The sequence below is a fragment of the Rhinolophus sinicus genome, linkage group LG09 (genome assembly GCF_036562045.2).
Source record: "Rhinolophus sinicus isolate RSC01 linkage group LG09, ASM3656204v1, whole genome shotgun sequence".
In the NCBI taxonomy this organism is placed as follows: domain Eukaryota; kingdom Metazoa; phylum Chordata; class Mammalia; order Chiroptera; family Rhinolophidae; genus Rhinolophus; species Rhinolophus sinicus.
This window is the reverse complement of record NC_133758.1, coordinates 55,930,413-55,955,061: the sequence shown is the minus strand read 5'-3', so window position 1 is coordinate 55,955,061 and position 24,649 is coordinate 55,930,413. Positions and strand designations below refer to the sequence as shown.

Here is a 24,649-nt window from a genome sequence, read left to right as displayed (position 1 = left end):
TAATTAACAGAAGGAGTACTTTACCAAAGAGATTGAAACTCTAAAAAAGAACCAAAGAGAAATTCTGGAGCTGAAGTACTCAATAAATGAGCTGAAGAATGTATTAGAAAATATTGGAAATAGAGCAGACTATGGAAGAGAGAATTAGTGAGCTCAAAGATAGAATTCTAGAAATTCTAGAAATGTTTCAGGTGGAAGAGGAGAGAATACTAAGATCTAAAAAAACAAACAAACAAAAAACGAAACAACTCTAGAGAACTATACCACTCCATTAGAGAAAAAATCAACATAAAGATAATGGGTATCCCAGAAGGAGAAGAGAGGGAGAGGGGAGCAGAGAACTTATTTAAAGATATAGTAGCTTAGAACTTCCCAGACTTGGGGACAGAACTGGCTATACAAGTCCACAAAGCTAATGGAACGCCTAATTATCTCAATGTAAACAGTCCTTCTCCAAGACATATTATATAAAACTGTCAAAAGCCAATGATATACAATGAATTTTAAAGGCAGCCAACAGGAAAAAGTCAGTAATCTACAGTAACCTATTAGACTATCATCAGATTTCTCAGCAGAAATTTATAAGCCAGAAGAGAGTGTAATGACATATTCAAAATACTGAAAGATAAAACTAGCATCCAAGAATATTCTACCCAGCCAAGTTAGCCTTCAGATATGAAGGACAAATAAAATCTTTCCCTGACAAAAGTGGGAGTTCACCACCACTAGATTTTCCTTACAAGAAATGTTGAAAGAATGCTTCTGCCTGAAATGAAAAAAGCAAAAGTATACAAAACTTTGAGTAAAGTGATAGACAGAATCATAAAATTGCAAAGTTATTTCAGAATAGAGTGTTAATCACTAAAGGTTAGTATAAAGGTTAAAGGAAAAAAACATTAAAAAATAACTATTGCTACTGCCATTTGATAACAAACTCAGGACATAAAATGGGACTATGTGCAACAACAAAAGCATGAAAGGGGAGGAAGAAAATGATGGAACCTGGCAAATCAAGATAAGATGCTATCAGCAGGGAAAAAAAGATTATTTTATCTATGAGATATTTGATACAAACCATTTGATACAAACCATTTGATAATCACAAAACAAAAATCTAGAGCAGAGATATGAAACATTAAAAAGAGAAAACTGAGAAAACCACCAAACTAAAATGGCAGCCAGAAATATAAGGGCAAAGAAATAATGGAGATTGAAAAAAAGAAAAAAAAGATAAAAATGGCAGTAGTAAGCCCTCATATACCAATAGTTACCCTAAATGTAAATAGAATGAACTAACCAATCAAAAGGTACAGCATGGCTAGATAGAATAAAAAATAAGACCCAACTATGTGCTGCCTGCAGGAGACTCATCTTAGCTCTAAAGACAAACATAGGCTCAAAGTAAAAGGTTGGAAGATGATAAGCAAACAAAGCCAAAAGAAAGTGACCGTAACCATACTTATATCAGATAAAACAGGTTTTAAGCCCAAAAAAGGTAATAAGAGACAAAGATGGATGTTTTATAATGATTAAGGGGACAATCCATCAAGATGACAACATTTATCAATACATATGCACCCAACATTGGAGCACCAAAATATATAAAACAACTATCAACAGTCCTAAAGGGAGAATAACAGTAAGGAACTTTAATACCCTGCTTACAGCAATGGATAAATCATCCGGACAGAAAGTCAACAAGGAAGCAGCAGCATTGAATAACATATTAAACCAAAAGGACTTAAAAATATATACAACAGAATGCACATTCTTCTCAAGTGCACATGGAACATTATTAAGAATAAAACATATGTTGGGACACAAAGCAAGTCTCACTAACTCTTTTTTCCCTTTCAAGGGTAAAAATTTTATGTTTTAGGAAACTTATACTGCACATTTTCAAAGAGAGTCACATAAGAAAGCAAAAATGTTATCCTCCCCTCATATTAGAAATAAATAAGGACATAAACTTTTTCTTTTTTAATCATGAGACTTGAAAGTTTAGCACCAGCATCCAAAATGAACAGAAAGGGGAAAAAGGCGTTTTACTATATATTTCAAATTTCTTTAGTAGGGGTTCTCCCCATACGGTATTAATATTTCTTCTTTAGTTCATATTATAAAAATAGTAAAATGCAGGGGAAATATATATAAACCTAGTGGTTGCTAAAAGTGGGGAGATTTTTCCCTTGTCTTCTGTGAGGCATTCCCAGAAAAATTGCTGTAAAAAATTGGTTGACATTCTCCTTTTGTACTTGTTTTGTAAAGAATAATAGTAAACATTCCAATGTCCACATCTTGGTTATTAATCTTATTAATCTTGGTTATTATTGCTTGGATGTTTCTTTGGTGTTAGCATGGTCATGGTCTGCTTTTTGCTATATTTTTTGAATGGTCATCAATTCCTTAGGTCATCTGCTAATGGTGAAGGTGCCTGGGGAGCCTGGTGCTCAGTACTGCTCTGCTTGGTAGCTGGAGCAGGGTTCTCAGATGGTGCTTCACCTGCCTTGGTCTCTTTGCCACCTTGTGAAGAAGTATTAGGAGGATGGGGACAATGCCAATATTTTTATGAGCACCGGTATTCACAGTGAGTAGGTGGCTGATTTGGACCATTGACCACTTGTGATTCTCTTTATCTTTAGCTTCTCCCACAGCTAGGGCAGATCATGGGTGAGGAGGTCCCCTGTGATACCGTGGACGGTAAGTTGGATTTCGACGATCCCATCCCTGAAGTTGTGCTCCCTCTGGGACTCCATCCTTAATCTCTCCAATCTCACTAGTATTACTAGGAGGTCCCGGTATCTGCCATAGTAGCCACATCTGTAACGGGGCTGATCAGCAGCACAAGGGCTCCCTTCTGCAGAAGCTCCATCTGGGACAGTCACATTGGCTGCTTCTGCAGCCTTTTCTCCTTCAACCACATCAAATTCTACAGTTTCTCCATCTACACCGCGCAGATATTTCGGTGCATTGTTCTTTTTGATGGCAGTCTGATGTATGAGTACATCTTCTTTGGTGTCATTTAGACTTTTTTTTATTAGTCTCAGGTGTACAAAGCAACATAATAGACATTTACACCCTCAAAAAGTGATACCGCCCAATCTACTACCCCTCTGACATCATATATAGCTGTTACAATATCACTGACTATACGTATTCCCTATGCTGTACTTTACATTCTGTGAATACACACACACACACACACACACACACACACACACACGAGTTCTGCCAATTAAGTTTGTGAACTTGCCATTGTGTGCTTACATTGGCAGCGCTGTACAAACAGCTTGGTAAGGTTTTATAACCTTGGTGTATCAGTGTCTCACAACTATGTTTGTGTCAATGTGTGGTGGTGTCTTGCTGAGTGGTATTCATTATTGTTGTGTGTTTTTGTGTGCTATCGCGAAACTATCTGAGCTTGAATTAGAGCAATGAACAAACATTAAATTTCTTGTTAAACTTGGCAAGAGTGGAAGTGAAATCAGGGACATGTCAATCCAAGTTTATGGGGATAATGCCATGAAGAAAATGGCAGTGTACAAATGGATTAAATGTTTTTCTGAGGGAAGAGAATGTGTCACTGATGAAGAGAGGTCAGGGCCGCCAGTAATGAGCAGAACTGACAGAACACTGCAAAAATTCAGTGAATTGTGTGTCAAAACCATCGGCTGACTGTGAGAAGCATAGCAAACCAAGTAAACATCGATAGAGAAACAGTTAGGAAAATTTTAACTGAAAATCTTGGTACAAGAAATGTGTGTGCACAAATGGTCCCAAATGAGCTCTTGTATCATGACAATGCACCAGCTCACATGGCACTGTCTGTGAGGGAGTTTTTAGCCAGTAAACAAATAGCTATTGGAGCACCCTCCATATTTACCTGAAAATAATGGAAATATAGAAAGGAAGATATTTTGATAACATTCAGGACATCAAGGGTAATACAATGACAGCTCTGATGGCCGTTCCAGAAAAAGGAGTTCCAAAATTGCTTCGAAGGGTGGACTAAGCACTGACCTTTGTGCATAGCTTCCCAAAGGGAGTACTTCAAACGTGACTGGTAGTGATATTCAGCAATGAAGTATATAACACTTTTTCTAGGATGAGTTTGTGAACTTAATTGTCAGACCTTGTGTGTGTGTGTGTGTGTGTGTGTGTGTATGCGTGTGTGTACCAGGGTGCCAAAAAATGTATACAAGTGGACACTTTGGTCAATGTTGCTCTAGCAGTAGTGTGCTGTAATCAGAAGTGTCTGGATGCTGATGGTAACCACTTTGAGTATCTCTTGTAACTGCAGAAGTCAAACATGACTTGTATTCATCTTTCATTATTGGTATATATTGAGTATTACAATTTTAATAGTTTTGTCCTTTCTTAAAATGTGTATACATTTTTTGGCACTCTCTAGATAGGTAGGTAGATAGATAGGTAGATAGATGATAGATAGATAGATAGATAGATGATAGATAGATAGATAGATAGATAGATAGATAGATAGATAGATAGATAAATAGATAGATAGATAGATAGATAGATGATTATAGTTGGCATTCAATATCATTCTACTTCAACTTCAGGAGTATAGTGCAGTGGTCAGGCATCTACAAAGTCTATGAAGTGATCCCTCTGATTCCAATACCCATCTGGCACCCTATGTAATCTTTAAAACATTATTGATTATATTCCCTATACTGTATTTCATATCCCTGTGACTATATTGTGACTACTAATTTGTACTTTCTAATCCCTTCACTTTCTCCCCCATCCCCACCCCCTCCCATCTAGCAACCATCAGTTTTTTTCCTTTATATCTCTGAGTCTATTTCTGTTTTGTTTGCTCGTTTATTCTGTTATTTAGATTCCACAAATAAGTGAGATCATATGGTATTTGTCTTTCTCAGTCTGACTTATTTCACTTAGCATATTTTCTAGGTCCATCCATGTTGTTGCTAATGGTAAGATTTCATTCTTTTTTATGGCCAAATAATACTCCATTGTATAAATGTACCACAATTTCTTTATCCAATCGTCTATTGATGGGCATTTTGGTTGTTTCCATATCTTGGCTATTGTGAATAGCACTGCAATAAACATAGGAGTGCATATATTTTTTTGAGTTAGTGTTTTGGATTTCTTTGAATAGATACCCAGGAGTGGAATTGCTGGGTCATAAGGTAGTTCCTTTCTCAATTTTTTGAGGAACCCCCATACTGTTTCCCATAGTGATTGCACCAGTCTGCAATCCAACCAACAGTCCACTAGGGTTCTCTTTTCTCCGCATCCTAGCCAACATTTGTTGTTTGTTGATTTATTGATGATAGCCATTCTGACAGGAGTAAGGTGGTATATCATTGTGGTTTTTATTTGCATTTCTATAATGATTAGTGACGTTGAGCATTTTTGCATATGTCTGTTGGCCATCTGTATGTCCTCTTTAAAGAAATGTCTCTTCATGTCCTCTGCCCATTTGTTAATTGGGCTGGGGTGGTTTTTTTTTTGGTTTTTTTTGGGTGGTTTGTTTTTTGGTGTTGAGTTGTTTTGTTTGTTTGGTTGGTTGGTTGGTTGGTTGGTTTTGTTTTGATTTTTACAAATTTTGGATATTAACCCCTTATCAGATATATCATTGGCCAATATCTTCTCCCATACATTAGGATGTCTTTCATTTTATTGATGGTTTTCTTTACTGTGAAAAACTTTTTAGTTTGATGTAGTCCTACATGTTTATTTTTTCTTTTGTTTCCCTTGGCTGAGTGGATATATCAGTAAAAATATTACTCAGGGTAATGTCTGCAAATTTACTTCCTATATTTTCTTCTAGGAGTTTTATGGTTTCAGGTCTTACATATAAGTCTTTCATTCATTTTGAGATTATTCTTGTATATGGTGTAAGAAGGTGGTCCAGTTTCATTTTTTTGCATATATTTGTCCAGTTTTCCCAGCACCATCTATTAAATAGACTGTCTTTACACCCATGTAAATTTTTGCTTCCATTGTCATAGATTAAATGACCAGATAGGCATGGATTTTTTTATGGAATCTCTATTCTGTTCCATCGATCTATGTGTCTGTTTTTATGCCAATACCAAACAATACCATGCGGTTTTGATTACTATAGCCTTGTAGTATAATTTGATGTCAGGTAGCATGATGACTCCCACTTTGTTCTTATTTCTCAAGAGTGCTGTGGCTATTTGGGGTCTTTTATAGTTCCATATAAATTTTAGGATTATTTGTTCTAGTTCTGTGAAAAATGTCATTGATAATTTGAAAGGGATTGCATTTAATCTATGTATTGCCTTAGGTAGCATGGACATTTTAACCATATTAATTCCTCCTATCCATGAGCATGGTATATGTTTCCATCTATTTGTATCTTCTTTAATTTCTCTCTTCAATGTCTTATAATTTTCTGAGTACAGGTCTTTTACTTCTTTGGTTAAATTTATTCCTAAGTATTTTATTGTTGTTGAAGCAATTGGGAATGGGCTTGATTTCTTAATTTCTCCTTCTGATAGTTTGCTATTGGTGTGTACAAATGCAACTGATTTCTGAATATTAATTTTGTATTCTGCTACTTTGCTAAATTCATTTATCAATTCTAACAGTTTTTGGTGGAATTTTTGGGGTTCTCTATATATAGTATCATGTTTTCTGCAAATAATGACAATTTTACTTCCTCCTTTCCAATTTGGATGCCTTTTATTTCTTTTTATTGTGCTGTGGTTAGAACTTCCAGTACTATGTTTAGTGAAAGTGGGCAACCTTGTCTTGTTGCTGATCTTAAGGGGAATGCTTTTAGCTTTTCCTCATTAAGTATGATGTTAGCTGTGGGTTTATCATCTATGGCCTTTATTTTGTTGAGATATGATCCCACTCTTCCCAGTTTGCCAAGAGTTTTTATCATAAATGGATACTGGATTTTGTTAAATGCTTTTTATGCATCTGTTGATATAACCATATGATTTTTATTTTTCATTTTGTTAATGTGGTGTATCACATTAACTGATTTGTGGATATTAAACCAACCTAGATACCAGGAATGAATTCCACTTGATCGTGGTGTATGATCTTTTTAATATATTGCTGAATTCGGTTTGCTAATATTTTGTTGAGGATTTTTGCATCTATGTTCATTGGGTATATTGGTCTATAGTTTTCTTTTTCTGTAATGTCTTGATTGGGGGTCAGGGTAATAGTGGCCTTATAAAATGAGCTTGGGGACCTTCCCTCCTTCTGAATTTTTTGGAATAGCTTGAGGAGGATAGGTGATAATTCTTTGTGAATGTTTGGTAAAGTTCACCTGGGAAGCTATCTGGCCCAGGACTTTTGTTTGTTTGAAGCTTGTTGATTACTGATTCAATTTTGTTCATAGTGATTGGCCTGTTTATATTTTCTGTTTCTTCTTGATTCAGCCTTGGAAGATTGTATGTTTCTAGGAATTTATCCATTTCTTCCAGATTGTCTAATTTAGTTGCTGATAGTACTTTCTTAAAATTTTTTGTATTTCTATGCTCTCTTTTGTCACTTTTCCTTTTTCATTTCTGATTTTATTAATTTGGGTCCTCTCTTTTTCTTGATGAGTTTGACTAAAGGTTAGTAACTTTGTTTATCTTTTCAAAAAAACAGCTCTTGGTTTCATTGATCATTTGTGGGTTTTGTTGTTGTTGTTGTTTTTTTGGTCTTTATTTTATTTATTTCCACTCTGATCTTAATTATTTCCTTCCTTGTACTCACTTTGGGCTTATTTTGCTGTTCTTTTTCCAGTTTCCTTAGGTGTAAAGACATACTGCTTATTTGAAACAAGATTTTTCTTGTTTCTTTAGCTAGGCCTGCTTTGCTATGAAGTTACCTCTTAGGACGGCTTGTGTTGAATCCCATAGATTTTGGGTTGTTGTGTTTTCATTTGTATTTGTCTCCAGGTATCTTTTGATTTCTTCCTTGATCTCATTGTTGACCCATTCATTATTTAGTAGCATGTTATTCAGTCTCTCTGTGTTTGTGTGTTTTCCAGTTTTCTTCTTGTAATTGATTTCTAAAATTCATAGCACTGTGGTCAGAGAAGATGTATGATATGATTTCAAACTTCTTAAGATTATTGAGACTTGTTTTGTGGCCTACCATGTGGTCTATCTTGGAAAATGTTCCATGTAAACTTGAAAAGAATGTATATTCTGCTGCTTTGGGATAAAATGCTTTAAAAATATTGATTAGATCCAACTGGTCTAATGTGTCATTTAAGGCCACAGTTTCTGTTTGATTTTCTGTCTGGAGGATAGGTCCATTGGTATCAGTGAGGTGTTGAAGTCCCCTACTATGATTGTGTTACTGTTGATCTCTGTCTGTGTGTCAGTTAATAGCTGTTTCATATAGTTAAGTACTCCTGTGTTAGGTGCATAAATGTTTACTAGAGTTATGTCCTCTTGTTTCATTGATCCCTTTATTATATAATGTACTTTTTCTTGTCTGTTATTATAATCTTTGTTTTAAAGTCTATTTTACCTGATATAAATATTGCTACCCTAGCTTTTTTCTCATTTCCATTTGCATGAAATATTTTATTCCATCCCTTTATTTTCAGTCTGTGTGTGTCTTTTGATCTGAGGTGGGTCTTTTGTAAACAGCAGATACATGAGTCTTTTTTTCATATCCTCTCATCTACTCTGTATCTTTTGATTGGAGTATTTAATCCATTTACATTTAAAGCGATTATTGATATTAATAGGTACATAGTTATTGCCATTTTATTATTTGTATTTCTGGTCTTTGTTTGTTAGTCTGTTTTCACCATTCTTCTGCTGAAAGAAGCCCTTTTAATATTTCCTGCAATACTGGCTTGGTGGTAATGAATTCTTTTAGCTTTTTCTTTTCTGGGAAGCTCTTTGTCTCTTCTTCAATTTTAAGTGATAGCCTTGCTGGGTAGAGCAATCTTGGTTGTAGGCTGTTGTTTTTCATCACTTTGAATATTTCCTGCCTCTCTCTTCTGGCATGCAAAGTTTCTGTAGAAAAGTCAGCTGATAATCTAATGGGAGCTCTCTTGTAAGTAAGTAGCTCTCTTTCTCTTGTTGCTTTTAGGATTCTCTTTGTCTTTAATCTTTGCCATTTTAACTATGATATGTCTTGGTGTGGGTCTGTTTCAATTCATCTTGTTTGGGACACTCTGCACTTCCAGGGCTTGTATGTCGTTTTCCTTCACCAAGTTAAGGAAGTTTTTGGTCATTGTTTCTTCAAATAGGTTCTCGATCCCTTGCTACCTCTGTTCTCCTTCTGGTATTCCAATGATGCAAATGTTGTTGCACTTGATGTTGTCCCCCAGGTCTCTTAAACTATTTTCATAGTTTTATTTATTTATTTATTTATTTATTTTTGTTGTTGTTGTTGTTGTTCTACTTGGGTGAATTCTGCTACCTCATCTTCTAAATCGCTGATTTGATCCTCTGCTTCATCTAATCTGCTGGTAAATCCTTCTAGTGTATTCTTCATTTCAATTATTGTCTTCTTCATTTCTGACGGGTTCTTTTTCATGGTTTCTATATCCCTTTTTATACTTGCTATCTCTTTGTTGAAATTCTCACTAAGTTTCTTAAGCATTCTTATAGTCAGTGTTTTAAACTCTGTCTCTGGTAAGTTGGTTGCCTCCGTTTCATTTAGTTCCATTTCTGGAGGTTTTTCCTGTTCTTTTATTTGGGACATGTTTATTTGTTTCCTCATTCTGGTTGCTGCTCTGTACTTGCTTCTATGTATTAGGTAGATCACCTATGTCTCTCAGTCTTTGCTGGGTGGCATTATGTAATATGTGCCCTTTGGAGTTGAATTGCGCAGTCTCCCTAATCCCCTGTGCATGTGTTCCAGAGGTGTCCTTTGTGTTGTTTGCATTCTTCTGTTGTAGTTGAGCCTTGAATGCTTTTGGCTTGTCAGTGGGTGGGATTCATTCCCAGGTTGACTAGCTATAAGGACTGGCTACACCCACAGTGTATGAGTTGCTGTATGTGGGCTGACACCTCAGAAAAGTCTTCAGGGGCAGACTGTTGTGCCTATTGAGAACCTCCTTTGGTTGTGCCACTTGTGGGTTTAACCAGGTAGTGCTCTGGTGTGTTCTGAAGCTGGTTTCTGGGTGTGCTGTTTCTGGTGTCTCTTGGGTGGGGCTCTCATGCAGGGCAATTTCAGCCCTGCCTGTTACCAGTCCATGGCTACCTGGTAGGTACCTCAAAGTTATATGTGGCTGCTGCCCATGCTGGACCTGGAGGCATATGGGGGTGGCCTTGATGTGAACTGAGGCTGGCTGCCACCAATATTGGGCCTAAGGCAGCTTAGAAAAATACCCAGGGCCCCCAGGCCTGTTGCTACCTGTCAACTGCCCATAAGACCCAGTTGTTGAAAGAGGCTCCTTACTTACAACACTGGCTAGTTAACTCAGTGTTGAGAGTGCCCTCAGTGATGCAGCACTAGCAGTGTGGGGTGGAGTTCAAGTGAGTCACAAGACGTGACTGGTGGACTTTACAATGTTAATTCAGATTCAGATCTTATACCTGTATCTGGCTTGTGACCACCTTGTATAGCGCCCTGATGACACTGCAGCCAACCTCCACCTCAGGCTTGCAAATTCCAGAGAGCTGCTCCCGAGTGTTTACAGAGCAGTTTTGGGGTCACTGTTCACCACCCAAATCTTCCCAGGCCATTATGGATTGTTTACTGCTGTAACAAACTTCCTCTATGGTTTGTGAGGGCAGGGCTAGTCACTCAGGCAGCCAAAGTGCCCCTGGCAATGCAGCTTTAGGTAGGCAGGGTGGAGTTACAGGGGTATAAAGGGTGTGGGTCAATGGTTTCTACAAATTCAGTGCAGTCTCAGCTCCTGGACCAGTGCTGGGCCTGTGACCACCCTGCAAAACAAAACAGAACAAACCAACAACAACAAAACACACACACACACAAACCCAACAATCAAAACAAACAAAAATGCAAAAAAGCCAACAAAACAAAACACAACAAACAAAAAAAACAGAGTAAACTAAAAGCACCAAAAACTAATCGGAACAAAAAATAACAAAAAATAAAACAGAAAAAAGACGAAAAAGAAATAGAAAAGAAAAGAAGAAAGATGAAAGAAAAAAGAAAAGGAAAAGAGAAAGAAAAGGGAAAAAAAGAGAAAAAAAAGCAAACAAACAAACAAAAAATACCTGCTAAGTCCAGCTACTACCCATCTATGTTGCAGCACAGGTCTTGGCTTAATGCCCTCTGCAATCTCCCCAGGCTATTGCAGCTTGCTGCTGTAGAAAACCTTCTCTGTAGCTTGTGGAGGCAGAGCCAGCCACCAGGTGCCTAGAGTGCCCCTGGTAATACATCTCTAAGTGGGCAGGGTCAGGCTTCCCGAGGGCTATGGGGTGTGGTTTCTACAAAGTCAGTGCCGTTTCTGCTCCAGCCCACAAAAATGCACTGAGAACACCATAGCCAGCTACCAGAAGGTGGGCTTTTCCTCTGTGAGCAGGTTGCCTAGGTCTTGGGGCACCAATTTTATGGAAGGATATGGAGGACAATAGAGTTCTGAGCTTCTGAAATTCCAATGCTGCCTCTTTAGCCCAATGCTGAGCCTGTGTGTCTCAGCAGCTCTGATTGCCCCACAGAGATCTGCCCAGAAAGGTGGGGACAGATGGGTTGTGAGAGGTGGCTGGTGCTTTGTGGCTGCGACCAGCCCAGAACTGTTTTACCCCCACAGCTCTTTCACTATTGCTAGAGTTTGCATCTGCAGATTTGGGACCCCATCGCTCCAGTTCTCAAGGCTGTAGATATTCTTTTCTTTCATCTGACACTGTTACTCTTTCTTCTGGAGCTTGCTTCTAACACTGGGAGGGTGGGGTGGAGCCAAGCTCTGGGGAGGAGGGGAGGCAGCCAGGCTCCATGTTTTATTTTCTGTTTTCTGGCTGGCAGTGAGGACTTAAAGCACAGTTCCCACCTAAGGTCTCTGCTCCAAATGCTGGGTTCAGCCATCTTATATGCTGATCTCTTGGGCAGGAATATGGGCCACAAGGAGTGTGCCTGCAGCCTGGATTCTTTCCTCTCCTGAGGCTGCAGTGATCTCTGGTCTGCATCCTGCGGCCCACGTCACTGCACTTTCCCCTTCCCTCCTCCCCTGCTAGCCAGATTTACCCACCTTCAGGTGATTTGATGTATGGGTCACTCAGGCATTCCTGTGTGATGAGCAGGGAATCCTTAGTTGAATTATAGCTAATCAACTTGTTGTAACTTTCAGGGGAGATTTCAAGAAGCACTCCTCACACTGCCATTTCTGTGACGTCATCTCTTGGTATCATTTACATTTTAAATCCACATCCATTTCTGATGTAGAACCACTTGAAGTGCCAAGGATTTTGGTGGTGAGAACTCTTTTCTCGGCATCTTCACTGCCCATGGAGGCTGAAGAGGTGAGGGCCACAGAACTCATGGCTGCAGGGGCAGCATCCCCACAAGGGGTTTCTTGTGACGAGGGTGGCAGGTGCTGGGTATGCGCCTGCAGGCTCCTGGGTGCTGGATCCTGAGAGGTTGTGGTGTCTGTCTCCACTGCAACCTTCAAGAGGATGGTGGTGTTTTCACCAACCTACCTCATGCTGCCTCCTCTGCTCTCAGTCTGGCACCTGGGTGGTGATTGATTGGAGGTAAGCATGGCTGGTGGTCACAGTCATCAGGCTCACTCTGGAGAGGCTGGTGAGGATGTCCTGGTTTGAGCAGTGGTGGCCAGGGTGAGGTCTCCCAGCAGAAGCAGCTAGAGATCTTGGGCTTCACACTAGCTCTTGAGATCATTGCTGTATCTTCTTCCAAGTCTCAATAAATTTAAGAAGACTGAAATTATATCAAGCAAGAGTTACGTTATCAAAATGGCAGTGTGAGGTGAGCCTCTTGAAATCTCCCCTGGAATTTACAACAAATTGAATAACTATAATTCACAAAGGACTCCCTGTGCAGCAGACGGGCAAGATTAAGAGGTGCGCAACTAATATCACCTAAAGGTGGGCAAATTGGGTGAGATGGGGAGGGGAGAAGCAGGAAGTGCAGAGATGCAGGCTGCACAGGCGCAGGACGCAGACCAGAGCTTCCAGCTCCGTACTCGCTGCATTCTGGAGCTACAACAGCCACAGCAGAGGGAAGAACTTGGACTGCTAGTGCTCTGCTTATGGCCACAGTCCCACCTGAGGGATCAGCATATAACACAGCTGAACCAAACGCTCACGGCAGAGATCTCAAAGCAAAGACTAAGGGAAGAAGGGTGAAAGTGGTGGTTTAAGCCCTCACTCCCAAGCAGACGACAGAAGGCTTAGGTGCTTAACCTAGCCACCCCTTCCCCACCCTTCCAAAGCTCACCCCACTCCCACCCTCCCGGTGTTAGAAGCAGAACAGTAACAGTGTCAGATCTAAAGAACAGAATATTTGCAGTTCTGAGAACTGCTGCCTGCAGCCACAGACTCACAGCCCAACTACTAGTTTCAGCAAAGGGGAGGGAGCCTTGGGTTCAGGACTGTCTGTGGTGGTGGTCACTGCCATTGCTCAGGGCCACCTCTCACAACCCACCTTGCCCCAGACCCCACCTATCTGGATGGATCCCCACAGGAATAAACAGAGCCACTGAAACACACAGCCTATGAATCTGTTGCAGGAAGAGCTTTGCAACTTCAGAAGTTCTCCACATCCCCCCGGGAGGTGGAAGCCTGTGACCCACGTGAACTGTTCACAGAGGAGAAGCCACCTTCCAGGGAATCTGCCCATTGTGTGAGAAGCCAGAAGAGTGCAGAGAAAATATAACACTACAGTGTGAGAGAGAATAAAAGGCTGCAGTCAGAGAGAAAATAAAACATTCTAACAACACCTACAGGAAAACAAAAGAAAGACCTCTTTCTATCAACCTGTTGCAGAACCAACTACTCTACATGGCTAAGAAGAGAAATAATAATTCATCAATTGCCAAGGATAACCAAAGTAATAAGACAGCTCAGAAAGAAAATGAAAAGTCTCCAGAAAATGAACTTGAAGACATGGAAATATGTGACTTAAATGACAGAGAATTCAAGATTGCATTTCTTAAAAAACTAAATGAGATGTAAGAAAACACAGACAGGCAGGTTTATGAACTCAGAAACATATTCAAAGAACAAAATGATCATTTTACCAAAGAAACTGAAATTTTAAAAAGGAACCAAATAGAATTTCTGGAGATTCTGAACTCAGCAAAGCAAATGAAAAATGCAATAGCCAGCTTAGGTAGTAGAGTTGACCAGATGGAGGAAAGAATCAGTGACATCAAAGATAGAAATTTGGAACTGACCCAGATGGAAGAAGAGAGAGACTTGAGACTTAAATGAAATGAAAGAACTCTATAAGAACTTTATGACTACATCAGAAAGAGCAATATAAGAATAATGGGCATACGAGAAGGACAAGAAAGGGAGAATGAAACAGAGAGTATATTCAAACTAATAATTGATGAGAACCTCCGAAACTTATGGAAAGAACTGGATCCTCGAATCCAAGAAGCAAATAGAACACCTAATTACCTCAATCCCAACAGGCTTTCTCCAAGGCACATTGTATTGAAGCTATCAAAAATTAATGACAAAGAATCCTTAAGGCAACCAGGGAAAATAAGATGGTAACCTACAAAGGAAAGCCTATTAGATTATCATCAGATTTTTCAGCAGAAACACTACAAGACGGGAGGGAGTGCAATCAAATATTCAAACTATTGAAAGAGAAAAATTATGAGCCAAGAATAATATATCCAGCAAAGATATATTTTAACTATGAAGATGGAATAAAGACCTTTCAAGACATAGAGAAGCTGAGAGCGTTTTCGAACACAGGACCTACACTACAAGAAATACTGAAGGAGGCTATTCGACCAGCATAAATAGGGATAATTTGTGACAACAACAACAACAACAAAAAAAAAAGTGGGGGAGAGTAAAGGCCTAAACCAGAATATGGGAATGGAGAAAGTAAACATGCTGAAGAAAATGGAATACTCTAAATAACAAACTTTATTTTACATAAAAGTAGTGGTAACCACTCAAAAAATAAATAAATAAATCCAGAACTGAAATATAGGACATAATAAAAGACAAAACAGAGGGAAAAATCATAGAATACCACCATGCTGAAATAATAGATAACAACAAAAGGGCAAAGAAACAATGGAGACACAGTCTTACCAGAAAACGAAAGATAAAATGATAGGAAATCTCATATATCAACAATCACCCTAAACGTAAATGGACTGAACTCACCAAAAAAAAAAAGGCACAGAGTAGCAGATTGGATCAAAAAATGAAACCCAAACATATGCTGCCTCCAAGAGACGCATCTCAGCTACAAGGACAAGCATAGACTCAAAGTGAAAGGGTGGAAATTGACACTCCAAGCAAATGGTATCCAGAGAAAATCAGATGTAGCCATACTGATATCAGATGAAACAGATTTCAGGATAAAAAAGGTAACAAGAGACAAAGATGGACATTTCATAATGACAAAAAGGACTATACAACAAGAAGACATAACAGTCATCAATATTTATGCCCCCAATCAGGGAGCACCGAAATATACCAAGCAACTACTAACAGAACTAAAGGGAGAAATTGACCATCCACAATTATAGTAGGGGACCTACATACATCATTGACAGCTATGTATAGATCATATAAACTGAAAATAAGTAAGGAAATGAGTAAGGAAATCAGCCCTAAATAAGTAAGGAAATCAGCCCTAAATGACACATAAGATGAAATGGACATAATTGACATTTATAGAGCACTTCATCCTAGAACATCAGACAATGCATTCTGTTCTAGTGTACATGGAACATTCTCAAGGGTAGACCATATAGTGAGCCATAAAACTAGCCTCAGCAAATTTAAGAAGACTGAAATCATACCAAACATAGTCTCTGATCACAGGCTTTGAAATTGGATATCAACTGAAAAAGAAAGCAGGAAAAACCACAAATATGTGGAGATTAAATAACATACTTTTAAAGAATGACTGGGTCAAAGAAGAAATAGAAGGAGAGATCAAAAGATACATAGAAACAAAAGAGAATGAAAATACACCCTATCAAAATTTGGGGGATGCAGCAAAAGGAGTTTTAAGTGGGAAGTTTATATCTCAAGGAACAAGAAAAATCCCAAATAAATAACCTCACGTTACACCATGAAGAACTAGAAAAGGAAGAACGCATGAAATCCAAAGACAGCAGAAGAAAGGAAATAATAAAAATCACAGAACTAAATGAAATAGAGAACAAAAAGACACTAGAAAAAAAATAATGTGACAAAGAGCTGGTTCTTTGAAAAGATTAACACAATTAACAAACCCTTGGCTAGACTCACTAAGATAAAGAGAAAAGATACTAATAAACAAAATCAGAAAAGAAAAAGGGGAAGTCATCACGGATGCTACAGAAATACAAAGGATCATCCAAGAATACTATGAAGGAGTATATGCCACCAAATTCAATAACCTAGAAGAAATGGAGAAGTTCTTAGAAACATATAACCTTCCTAGACTGAATCACGAAGAATTGGAAAATCTAATAGACCAATCAACAGTAAGGAAATTGAATCAGTCATTCTAAATCTTCCCAAAGCAAAAGTCCAGGACCAGATGGCTTCACTAGTGAATTCTACCAGACATTCAAAGAGGACCTAATAGCTGTCCTACTCAAACTCTTCCAAAAAATTAAAGAAGAGACAGTACTCCTCAACTCATTTTATGAGGCCAACATTACCCTGATACCAAAACCTGGTAAGAATAACACAAAAAAAGAAAACTACAGACCAATATCTCTGATGAATACAGATGCAAAAATCCTAAACAAAATTCTAGCAAATCGAATGCATTAAAATGATTATTCATTACAACCATGTAGGGTTCATCCCAGGGGCACAGGGATGGTTCAACATACGCAAATCCATCAAAGTGATACACCACATAAAGAAAATAAAGGATTTTCATATGATTATATCATCGGATGCAGAAAAAGCGTTTGACAAGGTACACCATCCATTTATGATTAAAACACTTAATAAAATAGGTATAAAAGAAAAATATCTTAACATAATAAAGGCCATCTATGACAAACCCTCAGCCAATATCATAATTAATGGTGAAAAACTGAATCCCTTTGCTCTACGTTCAGGAACACAACAGGGCTGTCCCCTATCACCTCTGCTTTTCAACATAGTATTGGAAGTCTTAGCCAAAGAAATCAGGAAAGAGAAAGAAATAAAAGACCTCCAAATTGGGAATGAAGATGTTAAATTGTCACTCTTTGCAGATGGCATGATACTATATGTAGAAATCTCTAAAGACTCCACCTAAAAGCTCTTAGAATCAATAAACGAATACTGTCAAGTTACCAGCTACAAAATCAATGTACAAAGGCCCATTGCATTCCTCTATACTAACAATGAAATCTCAGGGGGAAAAAAATACAGTTCATTTTGTAATTTCAAGAAAAAGAATAAAATACCTTGGAATAAACTTAACAAAGGATGTGAAAAACGTATACTGAAAACTATAAGACATTTTTAGAAGAAATTGAAGAAGACACAAAGAAATGGAAAGACATTCTTTGTTCATGGATTGGAGGAATCAACGTAGATAAAATGGCTGTATTACCCAAAGCAATACACAGATTTAATGCAATCCCCATCAAAATCCCAATGGCATTTTTTAAATAAATTGAACAAAATATCTTCAGATTTGTTTGGAACCACAAAATACCCTGAATATCCAAAGCAATCCTAAGAAAAAAGAACAATGCTGGAGGTATCACACCCCATACTTTCACCTTATACTATAGGGCAACAATAATCAAAACTGTGTGGTATTTGCAGAAAAACAGACACACAGACCAATGGAATAGAATGGAGAACCCAGAAATAAACCCACATAAATATGGAGAGATAATTTTTCAGAAAGAAGCCAAAAACTTGCAATGGAGAAAAGACAGACTCTTCAATAAATGGTGCTTGGAGAATTGGAAAGCCACGTGAAAAACAATGAAACTAGACTGCTATCTATCACCATGTACCAACATTAATTCAAAATGGATCAAAGACCTAAGCTTAAGACCTGAAACAACAAACTGCATAGAAGAAAACATAGGTACTAAACTTATGGACCTTGGGTTCAAAGAGCATTTTATGAATTTGACTCCAAAGGCAAGGGAAATAAAAGGTAAAATAAATGAATGGGAGTATATCCAAATTAAAAGCTTCTGCACAGCAAAAAAACCATCGACAAAACCAAGAGGCACCCAACCGAATGGGAGAAGAGTTTTGCAAACATTGCCTCCGATAAGGGGCTAATATCCAAAACATACAAGGAACTCATGCTACTCAACAAAAAAAAAAAAACCCCAAACAACCCAAATGAAAAATGGGCAGAGGACCTGAAGAGACAGTTCTCCAAAGAGGACATACAAATGGCAAATAGGCATATGAAAAAATGCTCAACATTGCTAATCATCAGAGAAATGCAAATAAAAACCACAATGAGATATCACCTCACCCCAGTTAGAATGGCTGTCATCAACAAGACAAATAGTAACAAGTGTTGGAGAGGCTGTGGAGAAAAAGGAACCCTCATACACTGTTGGTGGGAATGCAGACTGGTGCAGCTGCTATGGAAGGCAGTGTGGAGGTTCCTCAAAAAATTAAGAATAAAATTACCACATGACACAGCAATCCCTCTCCTGGATGTGTACCCAAAAAATCTGAAAACATTTATCCATAAAGACACGTGTGCTCCAATGTTCATTGCAGCTTTATTTATGGTGGCTGAGACATGGAAACAACCGAAGTGTCCTTTGATAGATGAATGGATAAAGGATATGTGGTATACATACACAATGGAATCTATTCGGCCATAAGAAAAGATGAAATAGTACCATTTGCGAGAACATGGACGGATCTTGAGATTATATTGCTAAGCAAAATAAGTCAGACAGAAAATGTAGAGAACCATATGATTTCACTGACATGTGGTATAAAAACTGAAAACAACAAAAGAACAAGACAAACAAATGAAGAAACAAAACTCATAGACATAGACAATAGTTTAGAGGGTAAGGGGGGAGGGGAGTTCTAAAAAAGGGTAAATGGGGTCAAATATATGGTGATGGTAGGAGAACTGCCTCTTGGTGGTGAACACATAATGTGAGATATAGATGATGCATTACAGAATTGTACACCTGAAATTATGTAAGTTTACTAGCAATTGTCACCCTGATACAGTTTAATTTAAAAAAAGAAATTATATCAAGCATCTTTTCTTACTATACAGTATGAAACTAGAAATGAACTTCAAGAAGAAAACTGAAAAAAAATCACAAAAATGTGGAGATTAAACAACATGCTACTGCACAACTATTGGTCAATGAAGAAACCAAAGAAAAATTATAAAAATACATGGAGACAAATGAAAATATGACATAAAATCTATGGGATGAAACAAAAACAGTACTAAGAGAGAAATTTATAGCAATACAGGCCTACCTCAAGAAACAAGAAAAATCTCCAATAAACACTCTAACGTGTATCTAAAGGAACTAGATAAAAGAACAAATGAAGCCCAAAGTCAATACAAGGAAGGAAATAATAAAAATCAGAGCAGAAATAAATGAAATAGAGATTTAAAAGACAATAGAAAAGATCAATGAAACCAAGATCTGATGTTTTGAAACGATAAAGAAAATTGGCAAAGCTATGGTTATTCTCATTAAGAAAACAAGAGAGAAAGCTCAAATAACCCAAATCAGAAACAAAAGAAGTTACAATGGGTAACACAGAAATACAAAGCATCAAATATAAACAACTATACACCAACAAATTAGAAAATCTAGAGGAAATGGATAAATTCTTAGAATTATACAACCTCCCCAGACTGAAACATGAAGAAATAGAAAATCTGAATAGACCAATCACCAGTAAGGAGATTGAAACAGTAATAATAATAATAATAATAATAATAATAATAATAACCTCCCATAAAACAAAAGTCCAGGATCAGAAGGCTTCACTGGTGAATTCTACCAAATATTTAAAGAAGATTTGATAACTATTCTTTTGAAACTCTTCCAAAAATTTGAACAGAAAGGAAGACTTCCAAACTCATTTTGTAAGGCCAACATTACCCTGGTACCAGAACCAGACAAGGACAACAACAACAGAAAATTACAGATCAACATCCCTGATGAGCATAGATGCGAAAATTCTCAACAAAATATTAGCAAACCGAATACAATACATTAAAAAGATCATGTGGGATTTATTCCAGGGATGCAAGGATATTCAATATGGGTAAGTCAACCAATGCAATACACTACATTTACAAAATAAGGTTTAAAAACCATACGTTCATCTCAAGACATGCAAAACAGCATTTGACAAAATTTAGCCTCCATTTATGATTTAAAAACAAACAAACTGTCCCTAAAATGGGCATGCAAGGAAAATACCTCAACATATAAAGACCATGTATGACAAACCCACAGCTAGTATCATATTCAACTGGAAGCTTTTCCTTCAAGATTAGGAAGAAGACAAGTTTGTCCACTCTTGCCGCTATTAGTCAACATATTTTTGAAAGTCGTAACTAGAACAACCAGGCAATAAAAAGAAATAAAAGGAGAAAATAAAGCTTTCACTATTTATGGATGACATGATTTTTATATATAGACTATCCTAATGACTGCACGCAAAAAAACTATTAGAAATAATAAACACAGTTAAGTTTCAGGGTACAAAAATCAACATATAAAAACCTGTTGCATTTGTATATACTGAGTGAAAAAAATCATACACGGAAATTAAGAAAAGAATTCCGTTTACAATCACACCAAAGAGAATGAAATACTTAGCAATAAATTTAAACAAGGAGGTGGAAACCTGTATACTGAAAACTGTAAGACATTGTTGAAAGAAATTTAAGAAGATATAAAGAAATGGAAAGATATTTCATGCTCATGGCTTGGAAGAATTAACATTGTTAAAATGTCCATACTACCTAAAGCAACCTACAGACACAATACAATCCCTATCAATATCCCAAAAGCATTTTTCACAGAAATAGAATTTTAAAATCCTAAAATTAGTGTGGAACTACAAAAGACCCCAAATAGCCAAAGCAATTCCTAGAAAAAGAACAAAGGCAAAAGTATCACACTCTCTGATTTCAACCTGTTACTAAGCTACCAAAATAGTATGGTATTGGCAGAAAAACAGACACATGAATAAATGGAACAGAATCAAGAGTCCAGAAATAAACCCAGACATATATGAACAACTAATTTACCACAAAGGAGCCAAGAACATAGTGGAGAAAGTCTCTTCAATAAATGATGTTCAGAAAATGGACAGCCACATGCAAAATAATCAGACTAGACCACTATCTTACATCATACACAAAAATTAAATGCATTAAAGACTTGAATATAAGGCCTAAAGCCATAAAACACATAGAAGAAAACATAGGCAGGAAGCTCCTTGACATCAGTCTTAATGATGTTTTTATGGATTTGACTTCAACAGCAAAGAAACAAAAGCAAAAATAAACAAATGGGACTACCTCAAACTAAAAATAACTTCTGTAAAGGAAAGGAAACCATCAACAGAATGAAAAGGCAACCAACTGAATGGGAAAAGATATTTGCAAATCTTACCTCCGATAAAGGGTTAATATCCAACATATACTGGGGGTGCCAAAAAGTGTATGCACATGACTGGTATTCATCTTTTGTTATCAGTACCTATTAAGTATTACAATTTTAATAACAGTTTTTTCCTTTCTTAAAGTGTGTATACATTTTTTGGCACCCTCTGTATTTTTTTAAAATGTCCAGTTACTCTTACTGGGATGTAGTGACTGGAGGAGACTCAAGAGGGACTTCTGAAGTAATTCTTTATCTGAGTGCTGATTACAAGGGTGTGTTCAGTTTGTGAAAATTCATTGAGCTACATACTATGATTTGTACACTTTTCTGTATGTATGAGGCGTACAACTTCAATAAAATTTTCAAAAAATGTATATTTTTGTAAATGGACGAACACACAATGGGATTTATAGATGATGTAATACAGAATTGTACACCTGAAATCTATGTAATTTTACTAACAATTGTCACCCCAATAAATTTAATTAAAAAAAAAAAAAAAAAAAAAAAAAAAGAAATGTGTCAGATGAATAACACGCTTTACAGATATGTTGACTGAATGCCCAAACGTTGGAGACATTTGAATGGTCTAGCTATGTGTCATTTCATATAGCTTCCTTCTTTTTTCCTTTTTCCCCCTTCTTCCCCCACCCCCCACTCCGGTTCAAGCCGCTGTTTCTCAGTCTAGTTGTGTAGGACACAGCTCCCTGGCCCATGCTGGTGTTATGAGCCTTGCGCTCCCCCCAGGCTGAGGCAGTCGGTTGCCAGTCATTGGTCGGCTGCTCACAGCAGCTCATGGCAGCTCTCACCGGCTGCCGGCCACTCATGCTGGCCAGTGGAAGCACACGGTAGCCCACGGCTGCCCACGGCTGCCCACGCCATCCTCCAGCTGCCCACGGCAGCCCAGTTCCAGGGAGAGCTGTTGTTCACAATCTTAGCTGTAGAGGGCGCAGCTCACTGGCCCATGTGGAATCAAACCGGCTACCTCCGAGTTAGGAGCACCTGAGTCACCCGGCCAGCCCTCTATCTTTCTTCTTAACAAGCCCAGTGGCACACCCTCCCACTTCCCTCTTCCACCTTCAGTCCTCAGGGCCTGTCCACCAGGTATCCTTTTCTATGAGGCTGAGGTAGACAGGGGAATAAGCCTGACTTGTAGGCTGAACGTCATTTGAGGCATATGACATCTTTCTTACTAACGAATGAGGAAACTGAGGCTTCATGTGATTTGGCCAAGGTCAAAGACTGGTTAGTTACAAAAATATGTTCAAATACCCCTCAGAGAACGTGACACCCAGTGTTCCATGTGAATTCAGAGGGTTTCAAGGAGGAATTCCTAATTCTGCAATCTCGGTGTGACTTGCCCACTGTAGCATCTAAAATCCCCCCTTGCAATAACTTTACCTCTGATCTTCTCACAGTGGCTGTCTCCCCACAGTGGCTGCCACTGGGGAGCCCCAGAAAGGGGCCGAGAGGTAGGGACAGGCAAATGAGGTGCTATGCAGCTGCACCACTTGGGCCAGAGAGCCCTGTCCAATGCTGCAACTTTGTTCCTTCCCCAGGTCCTCCTGACCCACCCTTGCTGCCATGAAGATCGCAGTGATTGGGCAGAGCCTGTTCGGCCAGGAAGTTTACCGCCATCTGAGGGAGGAAGGCCATGAGGTCGTAGGCGTGTTCACTGTCCCAGACAAGAATGGGAAGGTGGACCCCCTGGGTGAGTGGATGGCCTAAGAGCAAGGAAAGGGGGTGTGTAGGAAGGTGGGTAGCAGTGGATGGAGCAGAAGCCTGCAAGATCTTGTGGTGAGGCCATGCTGTCCCTGGCCAGATGCAGCCGAACACGGTCTACTCTGAATCCTGCTCAGGTGCCAAATGGCTGCCCGGCTTTTCTGGAACCAAGTGGAAACCCCCTTCCCACCTGATCATGGGGTGGGATTTGCATCCTGGAGATGGGTCATGGAAAAGCTTGGCTTGCTCCCAGGGCCCTATTGTCTGATCACTCCAGGTTTCTCTGAACCTTGCATCCAGGCCCTGAAAAGGACGCTATCAGTAGTCACTGTGTCCCCACCACTAGGAATGCCTGGTACACAGAGCGCTGAGCCCCACTCTAGGAGTTTCTGCTCAGAGGAATGGAGTGAGGTCTGAGAATTTATATTTCTAACAAATTCCCAGGTGATGCTGATGCCCCTGGCTCTAGGAGGAACACATTTTGAGAATCACTGGCTGAGCTAGGGACTTCAGCAGCATGGCAGGATGCAGGGTCCCTTAGCTCAGATGCACGACCCTCCCGGGACACTCACAGGTCCTTCACATGTCCTTCTCAGGTCTGATGAACACAGAATATGGGGTTAAGCTTAGGAAGGGGGCCTCGTGGGACTGGCCAGGTACAAGGTCTTGGTTCATAGGGAAGAGTGAGTTTCCCTGAGACCCTGGACTCAGTTCTAGCACCACCCCAATGCCAGCCAGGCCCCCCGTCCTAGATCTGACTGCAGTGTGACCCATGACATAGAGCTTGAGCCCAGCCCCCAACCACCAAGTGACCACTGACACCAACCTCTGAGCCTGGACCCAGATTGAGCCTGGCTGTGGCTGTTGCTTGACTTTACCTCAGATGTCCTGCAGAAGTAGTCCCTTGGTCACAGTGGGAACAGCTTTTACAAGCAAAGTCCAGTCTGTTCACACTGATCTCACCCTCCCTCAACACCCCTGGATCCCAAGGTACAAAGGCAGAGGGGGCTGGAGGGTGGGTCAGGTCCAGTCAGGGGCCAGACATCAGGTGTGCTAACAGAGAACAGAGTATAAGGAAGTGTCCAATAGGTGCTAAAGACAGGAAGCCAAAAGAGACTCAAAGGTACTGGTTAGTGACTGCAGGAGACAGCTGCCACCTCTAAGGCTAGGGGAATCAAGGGAAGAAGCTGTAATTTCTAAAACTTGGAAGCTTGAGGGGCTATAATTCATACC

At 38.9% G+C, this 24,649-nt stretch overlaps 1 protein-coding gene and 1 pseudogene across 3 annotated transcripts in view; one reads left to right on the top strand and one right to left on the bottom strand.

The window, feature by feature from the left end:
* ALDH1L1 (aldehyde dehydrogenase 1 family member L1) overlaps positions 1–24,649 on the top strand; it is a 133,336-nt gene that overhangs the window by 47,348 nt on the left and 61,339 nt on the right. For 2 of the 3 annotated variants that reach the window (XM_074340450.1, XM_074340449.1), the window contains exon 2: positions 23,254–23,405. In XM_074340450.1, the coding sequence (XP_074196551.1) occupies positions 23,279–23,405 (127 nt within the window). In that variant the 5' untranslated portion in view covers positions 23,254–23,278. Of the gene's footprint in view, positions 1–2,662; positions 2,701–23,253; positions 23,406–24,649 lie in introns of those variants that run through there. The other variant, XM_019719138.2, reaches the window with a different exon arrangement.
* On the bottom strand, positions 2,399–12,439 carry LOC109438947 (Y-box-binding protein 3; annotated as a pseudogene).